At 38.4% G+C, this 27,003-nt stretch overlaps 1 protein-coding gene across 1 annotated transcript; it reads left to right on the top strand.

The window, feature by feature from the left end:
- The first annotated feature begins 34 nt into the window (after positions 1-34).
- MTBP (MDM2 binding protein) lies at positions 35-27,003 on the top strand. Its single transcript, XM_054167548.1, has 24 exons — positions 35-110; positions 594-674; positions 1,599-1,672; positions 1,786-1,931; positions 2,365-2,423; positions 3,756-3,900; positions 5,409-5,550; positions 6,130-6,264; positions 7,475-7,569; positions 8,350-8,422; positions 10,145-10,262; positions 11,113-11,281; positions 12,224-12,257; positions 12,479-12,566; positions 13,910-14,074; positions 14,290-14,302; positions 14,452-14,571; positions 16,505-16,660; positions 17,069-17,164; positions 20,537-20,803; positions 22,000-22,240; positions 23,375-23,488; positions 26,064-26,129; positions 26,911-27,003. The coding sequence occupies exons 1-24, from the start codon at positions 35-37 to the stop codon at positions 26,944-26,946; spliced, it is 2,709 nt and encodes a 902-aa protein (XP_054023523.1). The 3' UTR covers positions 26,947-27,003.

Below are 27,003 nucleotides of genomic sequence, written 5' to 3'. Positions count from 1 at the left end.
AGCGCGGGCCGTTCGGAGCCGTCGCCGTCCGGCCATGGACCGCTACGTCCTGTTCTTGAGCTGGGGAGACCGCAAGGGCGAGGCTGCTGCGGCCGGCGGCGCCGGGGCAGGTACTGCCGCGGGAGGATGGGGCCCGGAGAGTAGAGGCCGCGCCGTGTGGGGAGTCGCCTGTCGCGGGGCCCCACTGAGCTTGCTTCGTGAGGGTTTTCTTTGCGGTCACAGGTCCAGGACCTGCGTCCGTGCAGGCTTTTCTGGACCCCCACCTGCCTAAATGTCTGTGTTTTATTTTTTCGGACAAAGACTCTGATGACTTAAACCTTCAGAAACTTTGAGGTTTTTGTGTTCCGTAGCGACAGTGTTATCAAACTTGATAGAGTTCCTGAGACACACACTGCGTTAGTGAGACTTGCACAGAATCCGGCTCCTTTTTTTTTAGTAAGTTCCTGCAGATCTGTAGTTGACTCTATTTTAAAAAGCCTTGAACTTCTAATGTTAAGCTGAACTTTGCGCTGCATCTGCAAGAAAGCGAGACTTAATGTCTGTAATTCAGCAGCCTTAAGAAAACGTTTCGGTTTGTTTGGTTTATTTTACAGCTGGGGCTGCTGCAACTGTTCATCAGCTCCTGAAAGAAAGCTGCAACTCGTCGATGAATGAAGATGTTAGCACATTCCCAGGTAAACACAGTAATGTACAGCATGGTAAGGTGAATGTCGAGGAGCTGAGCTAGGCATGACGATCTAGATGAAACAAGTCAGGAACTGATGCCTGGGTTCTGTAGTATGCCTAAACCTGCAGGTAAGACTGCTCCTGCTGGTACTGTTTTTGTGGAGAACTGTTATCATTTCATCAGCAGATGTGTTAGGAGGTGATCACATCGATTGGACACAAGAAATGAAAGAGAAGGGTTTTGAAAGATTGGCAAATTTCAATCAAGCTTAACAAAAAAGACTAGGAAATGGCTTGCTTCTCATATCAGGGGACAGCTGGTATTTTCATGACTCCTGTGATGTCTTCTAATTTTTTCAGCTAAAGCAACATTTGTCAGTTGGGTATCAATTCAGAACCCTAATCCGTAGGTTAGGTGTTTGGGATTCTTTGTTTAAAAAATGCCTTCTTAGTTCTTTAATTGGTTTGGATATCTAGTGCTGAGCTGTAAATCCTCATCTTGTCACAACTGTCATGTCATCGTAGTTTGTGTGGGGAAGCTATTACATGCTGTTAAAATTCATGGAGATGGGAATGTTAAGCTGTTTGCAACTCTCATTCTTTTTGTTGCATAGAAATGTTAAGAGAGCATCTAGTTTTGTGAATTGTGTAAATCATATTTATGGAAGTTGTGGTTTTGTTCAGGTGTGGTACAACTTCTGCAAATGGAGAGCAATATTGCCCAGAAGGATTCTCTTACTTATTAAGTCAGAGGATCATTTATAGACACTTGCTTGTGTCTTAATATCATGCTAGAGGAAAGTAGAACTTGAGTATTTGTAGCACATTAAATGAGTCTTATAGAATCTTTCATCAAAGGTGTTCATTATAGTAAGAATGCAGTAAGACTGCAGAGGAATGATTATTTTAAGTAAGTGTTTATGTCTTTGCAGCATGTTCAGTGGCTGGTGTTCCAGGTGTAAAGAAATGGTATTTTGCAAGTCAAGTTATATGTGGTTATTATCAGGTAAGACATGGGACTTTTTAGAATATAAATTCCTCAGCTGTCTGTCTCTGCTGCAAGTTGAAACTGTGATGTTCAAAATTATTTTGCTTAATTAATTCTTTTTTCTTGATTAGTTCTGCAGTTCTGACTGGGAGGAAATCAATTTTGACACACAGAAGAATAAAGAGTCTCTCCAAACAAGTATTGATGAATGCCTGGGAGCCATACAAAATGTTGAGGAAGAGGACAATAACAGTAGAGAGTCACTGTCTATGGCTGAGTATGTATATTGTTATTTTTATTGGAAGAGCAGTGATTTGACATTTAATAGTAATGATCCAAGGGAATCAAGAAACTTTAACATGTAAATTTATTTCCAAGGTAACAGTTAACTATGAATAAGCAGATGAAAACGATTCTGTTTAACATAGCTTTATTACTTTTAGCTATATATAATTTTAATAGAATAACTATAGTTTCTTAACAGCTGACAAATACATACCAAAAGAGTTTCTGTCTCAATTCCTACCTCCAGTTTCCCTGTAGATTGTTTCAAATCCTTTAGCCTATGTCTGCCTCAGTATAAGAGGGGGATAAGTATATCTCACTGCCAAAGTAGGTTTGTGCAGAATTAGAAAGATACAAGATACTGCACCAAGCAATGCTCGTTAGTTGTAACTTTGTTTCTAAATGATTTTGCTCTTTATTTTCAGTATCTATGATGAAGCTGCAGAAAGTCTACATCAGTTAGCTGATAAACTGCCTGCTCCAGGTAATCCCCCTTAAAAAGGCAATCTCGTGTGAGTTTATTTCTTTGTGAAAACTCAGCTGGTCAAATTATAATCAAATGGAAAAACTCAGAGAATGTTAGTTTGTTTGTTTGTTATATACAGCTCTTTCAAGTAATTTAAGGACATAGAGCCTGAATACATAGAATACATAGAATACATAGAATAAACCAGGTTGGAAGAGACCTTCAAGATCATCGCGTCCAACCCATCAACCAATCCAACACCGCCCAAGCAACTAACCCACAGCACCAAGTACCCTGTCAAGTCTTCTCCTAAAAACCTCCAGTGATGGCGACTCCACCACCTCCCCAGGCAGCCCATTCCAATGTGCAATCACTCTTTCTGTATAGAACTTTTTCCTAACATCTAGCCTGAATCTCCCCTCCTGAGTGGCATTGCAAATCAGTTTACAGAGTAGTTTGCTACCTTTTTCTTTGAAAGGCTGTATTTCAGTAGAGTTCAAGGTAGCTATTTATATAGTTAATTTTTTCCATCTAAAATAGCACCACAGTAGTAATAGACAGGAAGCAGTATGAAATCCAGCACGCAGCCACAACAAATATTTATGATAAAAAATGAAAGTGTTGATATCAGGCATGCTTCCTTGCCAGTTGATTGGTAGTGGGTAGGAGCCAAGAAGCTGCAAAGGAAAATAGAACTGGAGATGCATATCACCTTGCATATTAGAGTTGCATAATACTGCAGCTGTTGGTTTGGGATAGCAAAGGAACTGAATGCAGAAAGAATGAGAAATCGCCGTTCAGAGGTATTAAAAGGAGGAAAATGATGCAGCAGTTGCACTGGAGACACTTTTAATCTGTCAAACAGAGAAGGTAGCCAGGTGGGGGTTGGTCTCTCCTCTCAGGCAACCAGCACCAGAACAAGAGGACACAGTCTCAAGCTGCGCCAGGGGAAGTTTAGGCTAGAGGTGAGGAGAAAGTTCTTCACAGAAGGAGTTGTTGACCATTGGAATGTGCTGCCCAGGCAGGTGCTAGAGTCACCATGCCTGGAGGTGTTCAAGAGGGGGTTGGATGTGGCACTTAGAGCCATGGTTTAGTCATGAGGTGTTGGGTGACAGGTTGGACTTGATGATCTCTGAGGTCTTTTCCAACCTTATTGGTTCTATGGCAAATATTCCTCCAATGAATTTGTTTAGAATAATATTTTGCTTTCCTTTTTATACCAAATAGTGATCTACTTATATTTTTCTACTTTTCTGCTCAAAATCTGTAACTAAATTTTAAAGGCATAACCTAAACCCACCACATTTACTGAGTAATGGTACTTCGACTCATATGTAATTGTTTTTACAGGCAGAGCGATGGTTGATGTAATACTGCAGGCTGTTGAACAAGATGGACCCAAGTTGAAAGACTGCTTACTTGCTGTTGGTGCCCTGAAACACCTGAGAGAATGGCACTCTGCACAAATCACTATTGCAGCAGATGACTCTAAAGGGTATACCATTTATTTTAGGCCTATTAACAAGGTCACTTTTGTGTTTACTGTGTCAGTGGTTTAAAATAAAACCAGGATCTCAAGTACTTTACGTGTATACTTTAGTAATACACACATTTGTCTTCTCTTAGTTGTTTGAGGGGTGGAAGTACTCATCCTGATTATTGTAAATACATATCCTAACCAGAGGGGCAGGCAGAAAAGCAAGTCCTCTAATGTCTTTCTTTTTATGAAAGCAGAAGGTAAAATATTTTACCTTTCTTTTCCATCACTGATGCCTACAGTGTGCTTATGATGCTTGGAAGTTATACAGTGCTGCATAGTAAGTTGTATTGCTTGCACTTTTCCTTTTTGTTTGTTTTTGGGGGTTTTTGTTTCTTTTTTAAATCTGCAATCAATACACAACTGCTGGTTTTACTTTAGGCTTTATATTGCTTTTGATAATACATTTCAAGGAGGAAAAAGTGTCTGACTTGTCCCTTTTGAAAATGGAGTATAAATGCTCAATTACTTCCTAAGAGCCTTAACATTTAAACTAATTCAATATGAAATTAAGTCCAGTAATTTCCTTACTATCCTCTTTTAATTGTCATAAGTAGGCCATGATATGTCATAAGTACGCCATGATATGTCTCAATATAAACCACAGTGATGGTTTGTTTTTTATTCCTGTACAGTAAATAATTTTGTGGATATTGAATAACTTTGCAAGGTCTCTTCCACTTCCCCTCCTCTCCATGTCCAAGATTCAAGTTTTCTTCATAGAATATGAGATTAAATTTAACCCTAATTCAATAAAACTGTTGAAAAAGTTGAGTGCTCAGTCATTGGCTAGAATAAGCAATGTATCTACTATATAGTACTTTCTAAACTGTGTGGAGGAAGATAAACTTACTGCAGTGACTTTCATGAGTGCTTGATCTCAGCGCTCACTGATATCTTCCTGGGCAGCCAGCTTTCGACTGAGTATTTTTTTCCTGTCTTTTGTGTAAAATGAAGCCATTTGAGCATATAGCTTCTCTGATTAAAAATTCTCTCACTTGTTCTTCCTGGTCTGTTGAGGATGATGATTTCTCTTAGAAAGCACTCTGTCAGCAAGGCCCACACAGACTGGTGGTTGTGTCTCTCTGTTGTTGGGTTTGAAAGGTAATACTTGTGCTGCAATCATACCTACTTACAAGGCTAACTACAAACAGTCTGGATGTCCAGTGATAGCCCCAGTGAGGGCTGCCTGGCCTTGCTGTAGCTTCTAGCAACCAACCTTACTATGGCATTCCTGCAGCTTGCTATAGCCAGTTTTATTTCACATCTGACAAAGTTCTTTGCTGTCATGTTCATAGAGCATATAAACAACATCCTTTACAGAGCTTGAAACAGCAATTCTAGAATATGTTTTACTTTGTAGAATGTAAAACTATAGATGTCTGTCTTAACATACACAGTGCTAAGAGGTTATAGGTAAAATCAGTCAAATTGCACTGCGTGGTAATTTATAGTAAGAAACTCAGATTAATTCTTCTTCATTGTTACAGTAGCTGGCAAAAGATTGCAGACTATCTATCAGCAGACTTTGTATCTTCAGATAATGTCATGAATATTATTGATTTAAAAGAACTCTGGAGAGGAAAGATTCAGATATGGGAAAAAAAGGTAAATTAACTTCTTTTCAGCTATGGTTATGATTTATTTAAGCATCTGTGTACATCATTTAAAGCATTTCTTGTACAGTGCATTTTGCCCTTTAACCCAAATTTGTAATTCAAGGAGGTAATATGCAATGTGTCTGCAGGGGGGACAACAACTTACTTTTTGGTGTGATGAAAGGATAAATAAGATCAAAGCATCAGGATTTGAATTTCAGAAATGCAGATGCTCTCCTCTGAAAAATTTGCCTTAGAGGTCCTTGTTCGAAATTAGATTGTTTTGCATCTATCACAAGTCACCATGTAACTCTGTAAGTCATTGTTACAAGCCCATGTCTAATGTTTGTGCTTTGTGGCAGTGATATTTATATTTTCAGTATTAAGGTTTTGGATCCAGCAGCTGGTTATCCAAGTAAGGTCTTTACCTTATACTCTACCTTATACCTTACCTTACACTAGTTTTACAGATCTGCTGGAAACAAATATAATATTGATTGTTTAAAATAGTAATACATGTAACAACTGGCTAAAGTGAACTACTTTTTCTTTCTCTCTTGACACATTTATTGCCTCTTTTTTTTCACAGTTTGGATCAGAAGTTAAGTTTCCAGAATTTTCTATCAAGGGCACTTCAATGAAGACATTCAGCGCTTCGCATTTGTGTTCTTGCTTTGCCGCTAAAGAAGAGCGACAATGGAGGAATACTGATGCTTTGCCAGAGGCAAGTTCTACTCTTGATCTTTCTTTGAGCCACTAGAATTCATCTTTTTTACTTCTCTGTGAAAATTAGTAACTGGGGAAACTTTAGTCAGAACTGACAATTAGAAATAATGATTGCATGAGATTGAGGAATGTGTGTTCACTTGTGTTATCAACACAGGTCCTTAAAATTCCATCTGTTGCTTCTTGGGAATGTGGTACCAACAGTTTTTTCAAGTAAAAATTGAGATTTTGTTCAATCTTAATACTCAAAATATATAATTTATTCAAGAATCCTGTATGTATTTAACATTTTCTACTTCATTTTAAAAGTTTGGGTTAGGGTGTTTTCAAGTTACTGTTGCTGTTTCGTGTTTTCTACTGGAAATAGATACTTGATGGGAGCTCTTGAGTCGTATTTGTTGATGGAAAGCAAAAGTGAATGTTTGTGAAAACCAGTATCAGTTAAGAGATCATTATTTTATTTGGTTAAGTATGTACTTTCTGGATTGCATCCATCTGTTCCTGGTAGAGCTCATTTTCCCTTCAGTTTGGATAAGACTTGCAATCTGTTTGGTGCATGTAGCTGACATTCTAGAAAGCAAGTTTTATTAAACACAATTAAATACCTTGAGGCTTATATAATTGTGTTTAACATAGTATTTTGAAATGTTTTTTGATCCCTTTATACATCTTTCAGATGTACTTGTAAGGCAAATGCCTCTAGCAGAGGAGTTTAGAATAGAATAGAATAGAATTAACCAGGTTGGAAAAGACCTTCGAGATCATCAAGTCCAACCCACCACCGTCTAATCAGCTAAACCATGTCAACAAGCACCCCATCAAGTCTCTTCCTAAACTCCTCCACTGATGGTGACTCCACCACCTCCCTGGGCAGCCCATTCCAATGGCAAATCACTCCTTCTGTGAAGAACTTCTTCCTAACATCCAGCCTAAACCTCCCCTGGTGCAGCTTGAGACTGTGTCCTCTTGTTCAGATGCTGGTTGACTGGGAGAAGAGACCAACCCCCACCTGGCTACAACCTCCCTTCATCTTTTCTGTAACTTCTGTTCTCATAAAATAAAAACTGGTATGGTTTAGTCTTAGTACACAAGGCAATTCACACAAATCTTAGTAAAAATTACATTTTGCACACACAGTAGGCAAGTTTTACTAAAACAACATCATATACAATGCCACTGATTGTTTATTTTATTTTCTTTCTTTTCAGGTTTTTCATTACTATGGTCCTGCACTAGAATTTTTACAAATGGTGGTGCCCTCTGATCTTCCTTCCTTTTTTGTATCAGAACTGGAATTTGAGCTGTATCCTTTTTTTAAGGGTCTAAACTACTATGATAATAGTCTGTAGCAGGAAAAAACCTATCAGGTTCCACCCATGCCAGCAACACATGAGGACTGACAAGGACTCATTCAGTTCTAGCCTGCGAAAATAGTAATAAAGATTCTTCACAACTGGAATTAATGTTGAAACTGAAATTACACTAACTAATCAGCTCTGATGACCATCTAGTTTTTATGTTATTGCACATATATACTGTCTGTTGATGTGTGTGCTATTTGTGGGGAAAGAATAGAGAAATATTTACTGCTGTCTAAGTGGTTAAAAAAAAAAAAGTGTTAATGGGGATAATATGCTTCACAATATAGAAACATTTCTCCACAAATCATGTTTATATTGTGTGGGTGCAAAATCTGCACCACATTATAGCAGAAGACTTTTCTCTCAGGTTGTGTAAGGTGCAGAGATCTTGTGGTGTGTTACTACTGGTTTTAAATTCAGGTCCTTTTGGTACTAGTCTCGGCGTAACAATTGTAGCTTAGACTGTCTAAGCTTGCCAGGATTTTCAACATACAAATATATGTTTATTCCTGCCTATATTAAATTTATCAGTGATGTGTTTCATTATAACTTTTCCAAGTGTGCCACTTGGCCTGGAAAGGTGAGTTTCATATATTTTGTGGTACTGGAGTATCGAGTATTAGGTGTTTGCTCTCCTTACTTGAAATATGATGATAACATGATTTGTAAAATAGACACACAGGCCTTTGTGAAGATGAGATTCCTTAAACTGTTCTGTTCAGGAGCCTGACAAGAAAGAATAGCAATGAGACATCTATGCTGTTTTTGGACCAAATTTCATCTCTCTCTGGAAAGGTAAAAACTCCTTTTTGTTTTGGTAGAGCAGAAAAATTCAAATATGTATATTGCTCAGAAGAGATACAAATTGATTTTTGTTAAACCTAGTCTCTGTGTAAGCTGCTTCAATATTTAGTTCTAAAGCAAATTTGGCTTTTAAAGGTGAAGGCTCTGCAGGCCCTGACAATTTGTAAGCCCACTGAGCATTTTTCCCTTCACCTTAGTTAAATTTCCATCTAAGACATTTAAAATATTTTAATCCTATCCTGACAAAAAGTTTCCATACTATAATAATTCAGCTGTCTTTTAGCAAAAGGCAGGCACGTGTGCAGCCCACAAAATGTATTTAGCTGGTCTGGAGTGGTGAGTTCTTTTATATTGCACGTGTATATACTGCTAATATAGTATGTATATATATATATATATATATATATATGTATATACTGCTAATCTAATTCTAGATAAAATAGTTGCTGAAATTTTTACAAGCCTACAGCTTTAAAATTTTTATTGCTTTACTTTTTTCTCCCTTGGCATGACAATATGATTGTTCACCGCCACATTATTAGTGTGAAGATGTTTGTCCTGAATGATTGATGTGATACATGCTTATTTTTTTTGAACTTTTTGGAGTGTATTTGTAAAATAAATCCATGCCAATCAACACAGAACCTGTAATGTGAAAATGCTGATAACAGTTATAATGAATAACTGATGTTACTTATTTGCTGAAGAGACTGTGTTCTATTATCAGACTCTGTTTCATCCTCAGCTTTATTTAGGTTTTCAGTAACTTTTTTCCTCCATTGCCCCTCCATTCTCCATTAAGCTCAGCCAGAAGAGAAAGAAATCCTTTTCTAATGCTGTACCAAAAATACCTCTCTGAGTAGTTTCAGATTGATAAATATCCCAGGTGATTTTCATTTCACATGAGGATACTAAATGTTTGGTCAAGTCACATGAGGATACTAAATATTTGGTCAAGTATCTTTTACAATCTAAAAGCTTCGATTTCTAGCAGTTCTTGTGGAGAAAATGCCAAAACAGTTGAAACACCTCAGACTACTTTTTAGAGTTTAAAAATGTTGACTGTAACATGTTTTCAAGATAACAGTTTCTCATAGGAATCTTTTCTTTCGTTCCTCTAACGGAATTTATACATTTGTGTGCATTTACACATTTGTAAGCTTTTCTGATAGCTGTACATGCATTACTTTTTGTATTGCCTGAGTGTTCAAACATGTACACATTGTCTCTTTTTACTGCTTATTGGCCCAAAACTCCTGTGGAGAAGTAAAGGTAGTCCAGTCTGATGAATTGAAAAGGGTAATATGGAGGGAGGAAAAGAATTACATGTTTTTCAAAGGAATGCAGACTTGCTGATGGCAACTATACCTTTGAATTCTCTTTTCATTCTATTTTTAGGCAGATTATTGAGAGACTTGTCACAGGTAACAAATACCTTTTTATGTAGGAAGCAGAAATTCAGAAGTTAATGATCTCTCAGCTGGAGCAAAGAATGAGGGCAATTAGTGTCTTTATTTTGTGTCCTTATTAGGGTCCTTCTGTGTCAAATGCTGTTCCATCACAATTAGTGTGAATGACAGAAGTGTTAAGATTCCTTTTTTTTTCCTTCAATTGAAGTGCATTTGAAATAGCATCAAATCAATAGCTGAAGAGTGAAATGTGACAGAGGTTTTCAGTAATATTGCATCTATTTTATTTGCTTTCATTATATAGGGGGGAGCTTTATTCTCATTGCCATGTAATGTAAGCAGTGTAGTGATTCCATGCCCTGCCCAGCTGAGTACCAGGAAATGGAAGGAATATATGGCTAGGAAACCCAAAGTCATTACTGGTAGGTAAAAGGACAATGAGGATGGGTATATTTTGGTGTGGTTATATCTCTGTCTGTCTCTGTGTGTGTATATCTAGCTATCTATATATATCTATATATATATATGTAGTGGGGCTTTCCTATATATTTAGGATGCCCTGGTTTCTCTCCAGTGAAGTCAGTGATTGTAACCTTTGTGATGCAAAGTTCAGCTATGCAGACTTGTAGAAGAAAATTGCTTTTAACGTCATGATAAGCTTTAGGGAAACAATCTCCTTTAAACTATCTGTGCCCTATCTGTCAGGTAAGATATAGTTACCACACACCTAAGCAAAGAGATTTGCTTCTGCAGGTGGAAAGCCTATGTGCTTCATTTAGTTGCTTTCCCTCTCACTTAAGCATTTCCAGAAGCTCTTCAGTGCACTTGCCTTTAATTTCAACCTCTTCCTGGGCAAGTACAGAATGTCAGGAAATGCTGAACACCTCCATCTCAGAGCAAATGTGCTTAAGTACTGATTGGCAATGTGCTTTTTCCTTATGGGGCTATACCTTTCCAGATGTACTTTATTGCCTACATTAGAAAGGTGGCCTCTGCTACAGTCACAGGAGTTGCTGCTGGTAACATGCTAGCTTTAAGCCAGTAGCATATTCAACTTCTCTTCAGTGTGTAGCTCATTTTTTTTGCCCTTCATTTTTAAGCTTCTTAAGGGGTAGATACCAGCTATAGTCAGTATGTGCCCCCCAAAAGATACTAGTAATATTGTCACAGAACAGAAGAGAGCAATTGAAACAATTTTAACAGTGGACTATAGCTTGTGTTAAAGTCATTTTCCTGAGGGTGTTTCACAGTTCCGTCCTGATGTGTTTTAAGTTCCAGAAATAGAGCTGAAAGGAGAATCTTGCCGATACTATTTCTTGCTACAAGGCAACGGCTCTGGAGGTTGTAAAGCAACCCTGATTCATTCAGCTAGCCAGATCAATGGTATGGCCACTCTTTCTGCAGCAAATGAAAAGCTAAAGACAAAAGCAGAAGAAACAGAGTCAAGTAAGAGTTATTTATTTAATAATACCTGAATGCAGGCAAATGCTACTAAAATTTTATGTGTTCTTTTTATTCATTCCAGTCTGTGTCAAAGAGGTGAAAACGACGACTGTTACGTTTTATTAATACCTATTCTTTCAGCAATGTTTTTCCCCATTGATAATATAATAAAAACTTACAGCAGTAGTAAATTGTGCAAGTATCCTTTAAATTGACTATGTAACATTGTAGTCAATAATTTCTCATAACTAAGATTAGTTGTACATTTTCTTTAATGTAAAGAGGCAGCCAGGTAATACTTAATGCAAATCAAATGTGCAGATGCCCTTATAACTCCAAGGTGGTTGGGATATGAGCTGGCACTCATGTCATAGCTACTGCTCTGTGTAAGAGTGTGTGTGTAGACATTTACCTTAGAGTAGTTGTCCTGTTACAGCTACACATACACAAATTAGCAGAGTCATTTAGTATTTGCTCTCAATAACACTGACAAAGAAGAGCGCAGTGACCTGCATCTTATCCACTTACTTCCTTATTATCGAGATAAATCCATGTGTGATATGACTGACTGCTTACCATTTGTCCTAATTAAAATCCCATTAGTACTGTGTCAGAAGACTGAAAGTCCTTGACCATATGTTGGGAGAAAATTTTCTTCCCTGGTATCAAACTTTGGCTCTGTTTATGTTAGTCATGGTGATTGTGGTGGTGTTGTATTGATTTTGTACAGAAATTCAGAAACTCTGGTCAGATATCTATTCCAAGTTTTCCTCATGATATTCAGCTGTAATTATTTATTTTTTTTAATAGGATTACCCATGATGATGTTTGATTACTCATTGGTTGTCTTTTAAATAGGTGGTGTTTACCCCTTAGAAGGTAGGTGAGGTTGGTTGTGCCGCCTGGCTGACGCCTTGGCCTTTGTTCCCTTCAGTTCTAGGCTGAGTTCTCCCTCCAGAGAGTGGGATGTGTCTGCACATGTTGGGACAAGTTTTCCATATCTGGGGCATAATTCTGGGCATATGGTGCCTTCACCACAGTAGGAAATCTTTGTGTTTGCTAAGTTTGTCTTGATGAGTTGGTGTCTCAAGTACTATAAGAAAATCTTAATAATAAATCTTAATAATAAATAAATAATCTTAATAATAAATTTCTCCTAATCTGTACAGACTTAAATGTTGCTGACTTCGTCAAGTCTCTGCCATGTTTTTGTGGAGAGGAGATTGTACAGAGGGAAAAGAAACTGTCACGTCTCCAAGTGTTTGCCTTGAAGGAGTATCTCAGTAAGTAATGGAGAGAACACTGGCAGTTCTCAAACTAGTACTTAGAAAGGTCTTTATTTCGAAGTGAATGTGATGGCTCACCTTACAAAACTGAGGACAGTTAATACCTGTGTAAAGGAAAAAGTGGAACTTCAAAAAGAAACTTCCAGTAGTATATCCATACTTGTGTGTCACTTTGTGACTTTTAAATATTGAGGAAAAGAGAATGCCGAGCTTAAACTTAGTGGTCATTTGTCACACTAATGCTCTGAATGTTTGAGCATTGTTTTGGAATAACTCTGTGGTAATTAACTTTTTCTCCTCTTTGTTTTTGTTTTGTGTGGTTGTTGTTGTTTTTTTTTCTAGTGCCCCTTAACGCTGGATGTGACTTCTACAAAATAAAAATGTTGTTTTGAGGTTTTCAGAGGGTTTTTAATTGTGTTCTTTCTTGTAGAAATCTTAAACAGCAGAGGAGAAGTATGCCTTGGAGATTTGTGACGTGTATCGTGATAGATCATTCATAATAACCACTGAAAGTCATCCTCTGTGGATTTTCATGACTTTGCAGAGAAATACATTTGACTGTCCTGATTTTTTTCTAAGTCCATTGATAAAAGAGACTCAATTATACAGAAAAATGCTGCTGAGAGATTGGCTAGATTATTGACAATGGCATACTGTGAAGATAATTTAGGTGTATTATCATTAAAAGAATACCAGCTTAAGGGAAATAAGATTGCTGCTGATAGTCCATCCCCTACCTCCATCAGCTTGCTGTCATTCTCAGCCGCCTCTCTGCTTTAACCATGAGCTTGGGGCCACTTCAGAGCTTATGTTTCACTTTATTTTGAGAGAGTTACCTATTTCCATTAGGGTGAAGACTAAATAGGAGCCATTGGTATTTGTTAGTCATCCTAAATCGTATCAGAATTACCTGACTCTTCTGAGGTCTGACTAAAGACCAGAGCAGTCTATTTATATTGAACCATTCTCCTGCAACAGCAGTGAAATTAGGTGGGTAGGAGGTTCTGCAGAGGCAGAACATCAAGCTCATGGTGTTCAGATGTTTGTCTCTGGAGGAATCAAATCTGGATGTACTGAGGAAAACACATGTACAGAAATTAAAGGACTGTGGAAAGTTGATTCCCATATGATTTCAGCTAGTCTCACTGCTAAGTTTGTTCACTTGCCCATGGAATATACCATTCATGCCTTGCATAAGGATCCAATAGTAAGTGTCCGCTTGCTTAAGTAGTTGTTTTGGGGTGGGAATTTTCTTTGGTTGTTTTTTAACAGGCTCCAGTTATTCTTTGTTACTTAGCAGATGCAGTAGTGTTTCTCTTTCTTTCTCATTCCTTTTACAGAGAGAAAGGAATTGACCAAGCAAGCTCCAGTTATTTCTACAGCTGAGTTCAAAAACTTGTTAGAACTTACAAGAGAATGTTTTTGGAACCTGTGCAACACTAGTCTTCCTAAACCCATTCTAGAGAAGGCTGGCAATAAAACCAGGTCATACACTGTGACTTCTGGTATGTATTGTTATTTAGAAAATACACTGCTTAAATCTCTTTCAATATATTTTCATACATTTTACCAAAAGAGGAAAAAAGAGAAGGAAAAATAAAAGGAGCTTTCTACACATTTTTGCACACTACAGTTACACTCTCATTGACTATTTCCTTTCTTTATCTCAACAACAACAAGAAAAAAGGCAGAAAATATTGCTGATCACAGCACCAGGCAGATTTTTCTGAGATGTGTTTGTGTAGATGTCTATCTTCTTGTTTGTGTGTGTGTGTATATCTATCTATATATATAAAGGACTTATATATGTACACACACACATATTTATATACATATGCATGTCTATTTCTTTAAAGAATTAAGATTGTTTTTTTCTGTGAAGGGTTACCCACTATATATTTCTTGCAGAATCTGATTTACTGGAGCTGAATCCTTTGGAGTGGCCAGAAAGACATGTTCTTCAGAACTTGGAAAACTTTGAAAAAAACAAGCAAAAAATGAGGTAATGGTTAAATACTGGAGGTTTTCTTTGTAGTGGCCATTGAAAATCATTCTAGAGGAACTGTATATGTTGACAGCCGTTCTGTAAGCTGTTTTGAAATATATTGATAATCTTTCAGAGGGAAACCTTGCATAAACCCAAGTTTCTGTCAGTTTCCAAAGGTGTTTTTTCTTGTATTTAAAGCACTATTGTTTTGATTTGTATTGACAAAATGCAACAGAAAGTTAGCTAAAAGTAACATAGTTCCAAAACTGAATCACCACAATGGCAGTACTAGAAATCAGAAGCTGTGGGGGGTTGAAGTTTCCCCCCAGCATTAACTTTGCCAGATGAACTCGGTTAGAAGCAAATGAAGCTGTATTTACAAGCAAAATCTACACTCTACAGTGGAATGCAATGAATAGGTACAAAATGTACAGGAGTTACAATATTTACAGATATTTACAATTGATAAACAGCACAAGGACCTTCCTGGCCAAGGACACTATTAGCTTCTCCCTCCCTGCCTCCTCCTTATCCCCCTGTATAAAAGGGGCAAGAGAAAGGAGCAGAGAAGTTAGACTTAGCCAAGGCAAGCCAAAGCATGTTATCTCTCTTAAGCAAAGCAAAACCAGCCAGAGATCAGAAGACAAGAGAAAAAGGGAAGAATTGTTATGGTACAGCTCCTCTTATTCTAGATATTTCCCCAATGAATTTGTTTCAAATAATCTTTGGTTTTCCTTTTTACACCCAATAGTGATTTATTTCTATTTTTTTTCTTTTCTGCTCAAAATCTGTAACTAAATTTTAAAGGCATAGCCTAAAACCTCCACAGAAGCCATGGTAGAAAAACATTACAAAGTTGGTTTGGGGTCTTTTTTTTGGTCACAACATGCCCTGAGGCATAAAGAATAAAGATAGTACAGCAGGTTTGGCGGCATGTACAATGTGTTTCTGATCTCCCCATATTCCCTAGATAATGCTTGGTATCAGGTCTCAAGTCAATTTCAAGTAGAAGGTTCTGTTTCATTTAGGTTTGAAATTTATCTTTGTTTTCACTTCAGTGCTGTTTAGGTGAAACCTATAGACCTTAGTATAGCTTCCTGATTTCAGTTTAGCTCTCACTTTATATAGGACTGAATGATCTGCACTGCATCTTAACATTTTCGCTGACAGACCTTTAGACCCCACTGTCCAACTGCCTTTTTCTTACACACTTCTATCCTGTTACTGTTTTTTCAAATGCCATACTATGCCAATGCCTAAATTAGAGTTCTGCATGTCAGAAATTCTCACATTAGATAGCTGATTTATCCTATTATTATTATTGGACTTTTAAACTCAAACAGGTGAAACTCTTGCTTTTGAAAAGGTTCCTGTAGGACCTTTCTATTTTGCAGTCAGTTAGCAAACATTTCATTATATTCTGGACTGATTATGTTCTACTTATCCTGAATCAGTGTACAGCATCATGATTAACAGCAGAAAAGAACTTTGCTATACCTGATTGAGGACACTAAGAAAGAAGTAGAGTGGAGAGTTGCATGCATTAGAGGTTTAATGGTTCCTTTGCTGCATATTGCTTATGGGGTTTTTTTAAGAGGAATTAATTTCTTATCCTATGGGTTCATAAATGGAAAAAGGGGATGAATAATATTCTTCCCATGTTGCCTTTCATAACTGAGCTCTGAGATCTTGAAGAAAGTACTTTCTTCAGTAGAATGGTAGAGAATTTGCATCAAATATACTTTAGCATGAACATTTGTGTAAATATTTTTAAGGAGCAACCTTGTTCATTTTACTTTGGAATTTCATTGAATTAGCCCAGACTAACAGTGATTTTTAATTCTTCTTGTTGTTCATACAAGGAGGTTATTACTACACTAAAAAGAAAAAAAAAGCCAAATCTTAGATTGGTCTTTTGGTTTTTTTCCCCCTTTTGTCTTTTTGTCAGAGTTTCTATGTTTGCACATTCATCAGAACAATTGCTCGGGCATAAAGATGGCCAGCGGGAGTCCTTGACATTGCTGGATGCTAAGGAATTACTGAAGTATTTCACCCCAGAAGGGCTACCTGTTGGTGATCTTCAGCCACTACACATTCCCAAACGGTATAAAGTCAGCATATTAGTATCACTGAAGACCATACTCAGAACTGATGCAGGGGAGTGTGTGTGTGTGTGCGCGAGAATAATGACCGAATGAGTTTCAGAATGGCCTAACTGGGTTGGAAATGGGGTGGTAATTGCCTGATTTTGTCAATAAATTATTGGTAGCAGTGACCTCTAAACTGGTTGCAATGTCTTAGGAGCTTCTCTAATAGGAATATCTCAGGAGGTATTAGTTTGAACTTGAATTCCCACTTCAGTAAAGATTTAATTTTCTATTGATGCTCCACCATAGGGGCTTAGCTACAGGATCTGCTGTTTTGGCCTTCCTATGTTAAGGAGGGGTTTTTGGGAAGTATATCTTATGATTGTAACATGTTAAAATATATCTGTTTTGGTTTGTTTTTTCAGTGAGAACACATTCCTTTTGACACCAGCACTGACTCCTCGGAAACTCAGGGGTTTACCCTTTGAAAAAGCAACTGGATGCCATTATCATGGACTGGAGTAAGTTTCCTGGCTTCTTTCTCCATAACTATTTTCCAGCTTCTGGTCAAAGTATAACTAGAAACATTTCAAGCAGCTTGAACATTAATTATGGAAAACTTGTATGTATCCTTTTCCTACATGGGAAGAACTTTGCACATGCCAACTCTTCATTTCTTACCTTTATTCTATTCCCTAGTTTAAATTGCAACACCCCTGCCTCAGTGGTAATGCAAAATCATTTAAATCTTTCTTCTAAGTTGTACTACTGTAACTGTTCTCAGAGTCTCTGAAAATTCTAATTCAGAAGTAGAAGTGGCATGGGGCAGTGGGTTCCTTGGTACCTATCAGGTCCCTGGAGCAGCACAAGTTGAACTACACAGGTAGTTTCTACTTTGATATGAAATTGTAGCCACTTTCAGAAAAATAGTAAGGAGGTTTATGAGACCAACTGTGAAGCCACCTACATGTTCAGGAAACTAAAAACAACACCAGCAGGTGTCAGTGATAAGAATCTTCAAGAGGATCAAATATGATTAGAACTGTACTTAGTCCCAGGCAGCAAGTGTCAAAGCTTCAGATGGGTAATCATCATATAATGTAGCTGTATTAAAATTGTTTGGAACAATAATACTGTCTTTGATGAGATGATAAAAAGGACATAAACAAATGCCAGAGTAGATAGTACAGTGTAACTCTTCTGTGTAGACAGACTCTTAGTCTAGTTATAGTATATATTAAGAAATGCAGTGGATACAAAGTGTAGGCAGTTCAGTCTTTGTGCAAATTTTTGCTGCCTCCTAAAATCACTCTTACAGATGATCAGAATATGACTAATAGTATTTTCTTTTTCCTATCAACTGCACAGATAGTTTGGTTCAGCTTGTGTTTAATATCTGGTAATTTTAGCCATGTTCTCTAGGGAAGTGAAGTAGTGATTCTGTCTGTTTAGCTGTTTCCTCTCCTTTTCTAAGTGGTAACAAACCCTTTTAGGTTTGTAACAAAAGACACAAAGATGTCTGGATGGATAGGAGAAATGCAGATTTGTCCTCCTAGGTGTGAAAAGGAAGCATTTGGCTCTTGTCTGTTGGGTGTGTGGTAGCTTGCTAACCTGCCTGACCTCAGCAGGAAGCACGCATGGAGATTCATGTAAGGCACAGCACAGCTTGTGCTGCCTCCTCTCATAGCAAAATATTGCAGGTAGCAACCACAGAGAGGCCTGGATATTATAAAGAGGAGGGGTACCTTGGTAAGGTAATATTACAAGAGGAATGTGCTTGCAAAAGGGGAGGGAAGGTGTAGAATGAGATAGTAGAAACTAGCGTTGAAGGGAGGAATTTACAGCTGCACAACCAGGATGTCTTGTAACAAGAGTATCATGTGGTCTTCTGGAGCAGATAGATAGATGTACCATGCAGTTGTGATTGCCATTTCCATCTGCATAGCTGCTACATTTGTATTTGGAAGTAAAGTCTTGTCAACAAAACTAGCAGTAGCAGTTATGATTAAATCAAATTTCTGGTGTAATGAACCTGTGCCAAATGCTTGAATCCTGTGTTGCAAAGAGAAAGTAATTGCTGTTAAAGCAGAGTGAGCAAAATGGCAATTTCACTTCAGAAGATAAAAACATTTTTATCATTGTAGGGGATGTGATTACTCAGGGGACTGAGAATATAAATAAGGAAAATTAAATACCTTGACATTTGTAAGTTAAGAGAACTTACTCTTATCAGATAATGAATTTATTTCTAGTGGAAAGTCTTAGTCAGCTGTAGAGACGGATTCTCCAATCTGTTATTAGAGAAGTGAATTTCTCCCTGAATATGAAAATACTCTGAAGAAAGTGGCAAAATCAGATCTAGCAATTTAACATGACTTTCTGTTAAGAGATAAAAGTAAAGAATATGTCTAGAGTTCCTAAGGGTAGGAAAAATGGCTAAGTTTGGAGGGTGGGCTGAGAGATAGCTGACATTGTTCAGAACGCTCGTCAAGAAAAGGAGGGAATAATACTGGATAAGACTTCTGTCTTTCCTGCAGTAGAAGTAATGTAAGTTACTGGGCAATGGGACATTGGTATCCTGCAAGGAATCTCTGGAAATCATTTACACAAGAGAAAAAAGTTGGTTAAGATGCATTTTGTATTGTCATCTCATGTTTCCCTGAGTTGGTGCTGTTCATTTGCTCTCCTTCAGCTCCACCCGTTTATTCTTTTGACCTGGTTGATTAAACCACATACTCTTGGTAATCAATAGGAAGCTGGGAAGCTTGTGCTTGTTCAGTAGCATTCTGTATTTGTAGCCCCTAAAAAATGTGAATCTCTCATAGAAGTGCTTATCTTGGCCAAAGCTAAAGGTTGCATTGCCAAAGAGTGCAGTTAGCAAAGAATCTGTATTAAGTAGCATTTAACACAGTTACTGCGCCCTGTCTTCCTCATGGTTACACTCAATTAATACACTCTCACAGCACCCAAATTTTTTGGGACAGCCTGGCTCTTCCTAAAATTATGTCAGCATTGCATTTGAAGATTCCTGAGCACTCATCACTTGCAGTTTTCAGACACTTCAGGGTGTTTTCTACAGGCATTTAATATGATTCCTTTATGGCATATGCACTAAGAAATCTTGGGTGGATTATTTGGTTTGGTTGTTGTTTTTTTTGACTGGGATATTTGCATTTTCACAGAAGAAAGAGGGGCATGTTAGATGAAAACACTGTCATATTAAAGTGTATAGTTTTTTATGTAATAACCTGATGTTTTTTCTGGATTTCAAAATTTTGGTGGATGCTTGCAAAATCTGAGGTTTGAAGCTACTGTATCCATTATGGTGTGCTGGTTCATCAATTTGGGTTCAGAGCTGTCCTCATCACTGTCACACTGGTCACTGTATTAACAGGGGCAACATCTGTTATGTACAGGCAGAATATGAAAACCAGCAATATCAAAATAGAGAGACTTGTTATATAAACCTAACACAGGGCTGACTGTTACAAGCAAAATATCCATTCTCAGCATCCTAGTCCATCACTTACTGTTCAAGGAAAAAATCTGCTAATGTCCATGGAATCTTACTTCTAAGACCACAGGGTAAAGGTTTACAAGCAGTGTGATTCAACTTCTTTGGAATTAGACTTAAATGCAGCTAAATCCATCAGGCATATGTTCATTTACTGGGCTGTTTTAAGGTACCTTTCAGAACAATACAGCTGTCCAAACAAAAAGAGTTTTGGAGATTACATGATAGTCAAAAGTTGTGGCATGCTTGTTTGGTTGGCTGGGGATTTTTTGTGGTTGGTTGGTTGGTTTGATTGGTTGGTTGGTTGGTTGGTTCTTCTGATTGTAAGAAAGCAGAGGCTTTTTTTTTCTCACAGATTTCTCACCAATTTCAATTGTAGATATTGTCTAGATAACAGAAGAGCCTTAGAGAGAGATGTGGGATATGCTGAACTTCAAACTCGTCTGATTCGCTATGAAACTCAGACTACTTGCACCAAAGAGTGCTGTCCTGTGCCGGTTGTCCTGAGCCCTCTCCCATCTCCTGCAGTCTTGTCAGAGCCTGGAAGTGTCCCTGATGGAGAGTCTTTGCAAAGTGAATTCAAAACAGAGGCATCAAGGCTAAAACACAGATCAAAAGAGTTGGATTGCTTTTATCCCAAGAAAAGGTAATGCACTGAATTAAACAAATCTGTGGCATGAAATAGTTCAGTAGTCTCTTGTGAAGTGCGCCTTTTCTTTCATCTCAAATGACTTCAGTGAAGCTATCTAGACAAATGTTCTACTTGTTTAGTCCTCTTTATTTTTTTTTCTCAAGTGTGACCTCTTATTGATAACATTAAATTAATCAAAACCATGCAGCACAGACACCTTTTACTTAAGAGATTGGGAATTGTGTCTTGCAAAGTCTCCATGTGTTTGAAAAGATGACAGATAGTCTCATCCAGGACCACAATCTGTGTCAGTGCTGTTGCAACAATAACTACTAAAGGTTTAGAAAGCCAAGCACTGTACAAACAGAATAATTTAATTGCTGATCCAAAGGACTTCTGGTATAAGATGACCTATCAGAATTCAAACTTACTTTCAGCCTTGTTTGTTAACATCTTATCTGGAAGCCTAGTTTTTAGGACGTCGCTTTGTACCTTGTTCTTCACTCTGAAGATGCAAACTCTGTGTCAAGAAAAAATTAACTGCTATGTAGCACTACTTCTAAATTCACTTTTTACTGCAATACTTCTTTCTTCTTTCCAGTGTGATACCCTTTGCAATCTAATCACAGTAAGCCTTTTACAGAGGTACAGTTTTAGGAATATCATATCTTTAGCAGCTTATTGAATAATTGGAAAGGAAGCTGTGATTGTACTTAGCAGCTCTTAAACTGGAGTTTCAGAGTTGAAGATGCTCTTACTAATGAAGGATAAAGCTTTACAGTAGAATTGTAACAGCCACATTAGCATAGTTAAAGACAAATTGTGAAATACCCATAAGACCAAAAGAAGTTTTCAAGAAGTTTTGTCTCATCCTGAGATTGGAGGCTGGCAAAGTTGGCCTTTCCTAGCTATCTAGATGAAGGGTCTGCATGCAGACCTTCTTCCAAACATTTTCCCTTCTTAGTTATCGTGTGTCTTCAGTTCATTTCTTGACTTTTTTATTCACTGCAATGGATCTATTACCAGAGACCAAATCAGTCAGTAAATTATTCTTCCAATACAAATAAAGTTACATAACAGAATCCTGTCTGCTGTACAGCTCCTGACAGTCTTGGCAGCAGCTTCTGTAGCAGAAACAAAGGCACCAAAAAAGTTTCAGATTTTGTACTGACTCCTTTTATCTTTTTCCCCCCTCCCCTCTTTCTTTCTAGGCTAACTAAATCTGAGAGTACAGATTCCCTCCTCTCTCAGGCAAGTGGAAACAGTGGGAGTACAGTTGCTGTAAAGAGGAAGCGCACTGAAAGATCATTTTCTGTTGCTTCACTACCCATGAAACAGCCTGGTCAGCCCCACAAAGTAACCACTAAGGTTGGCTCAGCAAGTCACTTAAGTGCAACTGAAACCCAGACTTCAAAGCCAGCTAAGGAATCAAGATCCCAGAAACATACAAGGGTAAAGGTCTATGTTATTTGCTTTGTGAAAGAGCATCTGTTTAACTTCTTTCCATGTGACTTGATTCATTAATTTACTCATTTGTAATTTATTTGGTGTTTTTTTAGTCAGAGTGAACTGACTTCATCTCTATTTGTTATTCTTAAACTTCTCTCTGTTCACTTGTGTAAATGCTTGAAGGCACTGTGGAAAGTGCTGCAGAAGAAAAGAGTGAAAAAACATGTAAGATGTATTATGTCATGCCCAGGGAATTAAGGCTGAGAGAGATAAGAGCTACAAATATAAAAGGTGGGAATGGATATCCATGAATAGGATTTATGAAATTGAGACAAATCCATATAAAACCTAAAGGTACCAAGGAAGTATCTGTGCTGGAAGGGTCAAAGCCATTGTGGAAGGACAGACTATTCTGAGAATAAAAAAGGTATTCCAATAATTCCACTAACTGAGATAACACTTAAATACCTTGATGCAAAGAAGTTTAATTAATAGCTGTATATATTAGGAATGCCACTCTTCCAAGCCAGTACACAAAACTGTTTCTGGCTTGGTGGTACCAGCAAGAACACTGCGTGAATGCTGATGTCTTACTGTCAAAGGCAAGTCGAGGTGACCCAAATAAGCTCAAATTGTTCTGACTCATTCAGATCTACAGCAAAGTTTTAACATTTCTCCTGTAAAGAATGTCAGTGCATCTTTAAATCTGATTGTAACACCTGATTTTTTGACTATCATTTTAATACAAATGTGCTAAAAAAAGAGAATTTAAAGAAAAGCAAGATATGTATATAATATTTTGGAGAAGAGAAAACCCAGGCCGTGATGAATTGTTTTCTGTCTTCCAAGCCCCACGTGAATATTCAATGATTCTTTAAATTGCTTTCACATGTAAGCATCTCCTTAATTTTTGAGATGAAGGGAATGCAAATAGATTGTTCAATAATTCTGCCCAGTTTTGGTCAGTGGGTTGACAGTATTTGGCCAAATGATTAATGACAGAGGCAGGACATGGAAAAAAATAGATAAGGTGTTTGTGGGTTGGTTGTTTGCTTGCTTGCTTGTTTTAATTCCCTTTGACAATATTTCATGCTAATACTTGGGGTGAACTTTGGAGTGTGTTTCTGTTTTCCCAAGATGCTGAAGGAGGTGGTGGCCAAGACTCTTCAAAACCACGGAATTGCAGAGGATCACAAGTGCTTTGTGTCGTGCAGCCAGCGTCTGTTTGAGATATCTAAGTTCTACTTAAAGGTAACTGTAAGACATGTTGTTTCTTCTTAGTGAAGTGAATCCATTCCTGACTAAAACTTGAGATGGACTCTGTCATATTCAGACTTGAGCTAGTGGTGTCTTTGTGTGTAAGTGTGGATAAGTCTTTGGACTTGTTCTTAAATGCAGAACCTAGTTTTACAGTATATTTTGGTGGTTGTTTTGTTTGTTAAAGCTTATAAAGCAGTAGTCTTCTATGTGAGAGAGCATGCTAAAGCAGGTATGCTAGATAAGGTGGTGTTTGCACTAGATTGCTTCCTTACATGGAGCAGCTATTTCCCAGCCACTGCTGTGCAGCTCATCTTCTCCCTTGTTTTAAGGCTGTTGGCTCAATAAGTAGCTTATGCAGCTGACTCAGAAATTCTAGTTCCCTGATGTGCTCACACAAGTCCTTCTAAACACATTGTAAGTATGCAGAACTATCTAACACGTATTGACTAAGCAGCACCCTGTAGAATTGCATCAGCCTCATTTTTAGGAAGAGATGAGAATTCTTTGCACAAAACCTAGGAGACACTGTGAATCAGTCCTTAAGTCCATGTTACTTAATCTGGACACAAAATCGAGTTAAACTACAGGACAGGGTGTTTAAAAGCTGTTTCTGGATATCACAGCGTTAACCAGGTTGGAAAAGACCTTCAAGATCATCAAGTCCAAACTATCACCCAATACCATCTAATCAGCTAAGCCATGGCACTAAGGTGCCTCATCCAGTCTCTTTTTAAACACTTCCAGGGATGGTGACTCCACCATCTCCCTGGGCAGCACATTCCAATGGCCAACCATTCTTTCTGTGAAGAATTTCTTCCTAACATCCAGCCTAAACTGCAAAATTTCTTTAGAATCATAGAATTGTTGGGGTTGGAGGGGACCTCAAGGATCAGCCAGTTCCAACTGCCCTGCCATGGGCAGGGACACCTCACACTAGATCAGGTTGCCCAGAGCCACTTCCAGCCTGGCCTTAAACACTCCCAGGGATGGGGCTTCTATCACCTCCCTGGGCAACCTGTTCCAGTGTCTCACCACCCTCATGGTGAAGAATTTCTTCCTAACATCTAATCTGAATCTACCCATTTCTAGGTTTTTTTTTCCGTTCCCCCTAGTCCTATCATTACCTGACACCCTGAAAAGTTCCTCACCTGCCCCATTTTCCCCCTTTTTCCCCTCAAATCCCAGCCCAGCACCTGGGCTCTGTTGGAGTTTCCTCCCACTCCAGGTGTGGCCACTTGGCCCTCCCCACCCACTCTCCTTTTTAATCCCCCCACAGGAAAGGCAGGACCCTAAGCTGAGCCCATCTGGGCTGAGGGATCCTCCTCTCATCACTGGTGAGTGCCCATGGTGCACATTGGGTGATGGTGGTGGTGACAGCAAAGGCCGGGGGGGCCTGGTGGCCCCCCCGGTTAGGTAGGAAGAGGGTTGATAGCCCTTCCACTATCACCCACGGGTGCTGGCTGGGCCTCCTTACTGGGGCTGAGCTCCTCTATGTGGTATCTTGGCTTGTTGAGGGTCTTGCCCCTGGCTCTGGGATGGGTGCAACCTTCCAGTCTTTGTGAGCTTCATTTAGCAAAGGTGATTTGAGCTAAATGAAGCTGCAGTGGAAAAGAGCCGAATGCTTACACAGCATTTAGAACATCTTGCTGCTGAGCACCAATTTCTTAAATAATTAGGATATAGTTGAACAGTCATTTTTGTAAGCACTTCCAAAGTCTCCCTGAAGTGTGCCCTGAAGGAAGACCTAATCCAAGGTCAGAAAGAGCTGCATGTGGGGATGAGTGATTAGGGCAAATCGGACAGGTTCACAGTTCCATTCTAAGTAGAAGAGCAAAAGGAAAGAGAGCTGCAGTGATCTTGTCCATTGTAAAGTTAATTTAGAGACAGAGGTAGCAGGGATTTGTTCTTCTGAACTGTCTTACAGCCACAAGTCTGTGGGAGCCCTTTGAATCCTTATCTGTGCTGTGTACTTCAGAAGCATGTTATCACAGGCATTGTTTTCTTTCAAAGACAAGCAGTAAACTAATTTTCTTAGGTTGCCTTCCTCTTTAGGCAAGGTTATGTGCTTGCTTTAAGAGAGTGGATTAGGTTGGGCTAACTGGACTGCAAAACAAATAAGCCATTGTGGGTTTTCCCTTTGTTGCACTTACTTTTTTTGCTTCATGTTTTATTTGCTGTTCTTTGCCAGAACTCTTTATTGCAAATGCAAGCACACTGTTGATTTCTGTATTTATATAGAAATAGGATTACAATCAAGACCACAAGAACTTCAAATAGCACTTAAGGAAAAAACCAAACCAAAACCACATTTCTGAAAGTGTGCAGGAAGTAAGAAAAAGTGTGACTCATTTGTATGCTTGACTGGGTTTGGACTGCTCTGGGGAAATCTGCAGCCCATTGGAATAACTTTAGATTGAAACAAACGAAAAAAGGCAAAGTCAAGTGACTCTTCTGTGGTTCTGATCAAGGTGATAGAAGTCTAACACCTCCCCTGGTTATTGAGGCTTTTATAATCCAAATTAGAGTCACCATATCAGTTTGTTCATTTCTGTGGCTTTGTGTTTAGGATCTGAAAACTTCCAGAGGGCTTCTTGATGAAATGAAGAAAACAGCAAATAACAATGCTAAACAGGTGAGACCATTTATTGTTCCTGCAACTAGCTAAATGTAGGTGTGGCAGCCTGGCTGTGGGATGGTTTAGCCCACAACTTTAAGAGATGAAGACATAAATTCCTTTGGCTGTGGGTTCCATTTCACACTCTGGTCTCACAAAAACTTCCTCTCAATCAGTAGTCCCGTGGCAAAATTTCCAGCTGCATGTATTCAGATTTTAGATGGTGTTCTAGTTACGGCTGTCAACATGATGTGCCACAGTGAGAAATGGAAATGAAGGCAATAAATGTTTCTTTATCACTGGAAGGGACAAAAAAAAGAAGAATTAATTTTTCCTTCAGTTGTAGGAGGCAATAAAGAGATCTAAAAAAAGGAAATAGATTTCTTTAAAGAAGCAATGAAAATCAGTAATTTTAAGTTTGGGAATGACTAACCACTCTTCCAAGCCAGTACACAAAACTGTTTCTGGCTTGGGTCGTGAGGTCTGTCGAGACAGGTTGGACTTGATGATCCTTGGGGTCTCTTCCAACCTTAATTATACTGTCATGACTGTGATACTGTCATTGGAACGTGCTGCCCAGGGAGATGGTGGAATCACCATCCCGGAAGGTGCTCAAGAGGGGACTGGATGTGGCACTTGGTGTCATGGTGTAGTCATGAGGTCTGTGGTGACAGGTTGGACTTGATGATCTTTGAGGTCTCTTCCAACCTTGGTGATTCTGTGATTCTGTATGAGTCATTCTTGAGTTGCTTTCAAGAGCTGGACTGATGTAAATAGGTGTTCTCATTTATTTTTGCAGGTGATTGAATGGGTTTTGGAGAAGACTGGGAAGTAGAGCTACTGCATGGCTGCTCTTCACATCTCCTTCTGCAGGGACAGAGCATGTCTGGTG

This window comes from Dryobates pubescens, chromosome 14 (genome assembly GCF_014839835.1).
Source record: "Dryobates pubescens isolate bDryPub1 chromosome 14, bDryPub1.pri, whole genome shotgun sequence".
Taxonomy (NCBI): domain Eukaryota; kingdom Metazoa; phylum Chordata; class Aves; order Piciformes; family Picidae; genus Dryobates; species Dryobates pubescens.
Note: the sequence above shows the minus strand (reverse complement) of the source record. Positions and strands in the feature narration are given on the sequence as shown.

Excerpts from the sequence above, each read along its gene's own strand:
- MTBP (XM_054167548.1), top strand. The coding sequence starts at position 35 with ATGGACCGCTACGTCCTGTTCTTGAGCTGGGGAGACCGCAAGGGCGAG. Across the intron at positions 675-1,598 it reads AGATGTTAGCACATTCCCAG|CATGTTCAGTGGCTGGTGTT; the intron begins GTAAACACAGTA and ends ATGTCTTTGCAG. Across the intron at positions 14,572-16,504 it reads AAAAACAAGCAAAAAATGAG|AGTTTCTATGTTTGCACATT; the intron begins GTAATGGTTAAA and ends TCTTTTTGTCAG.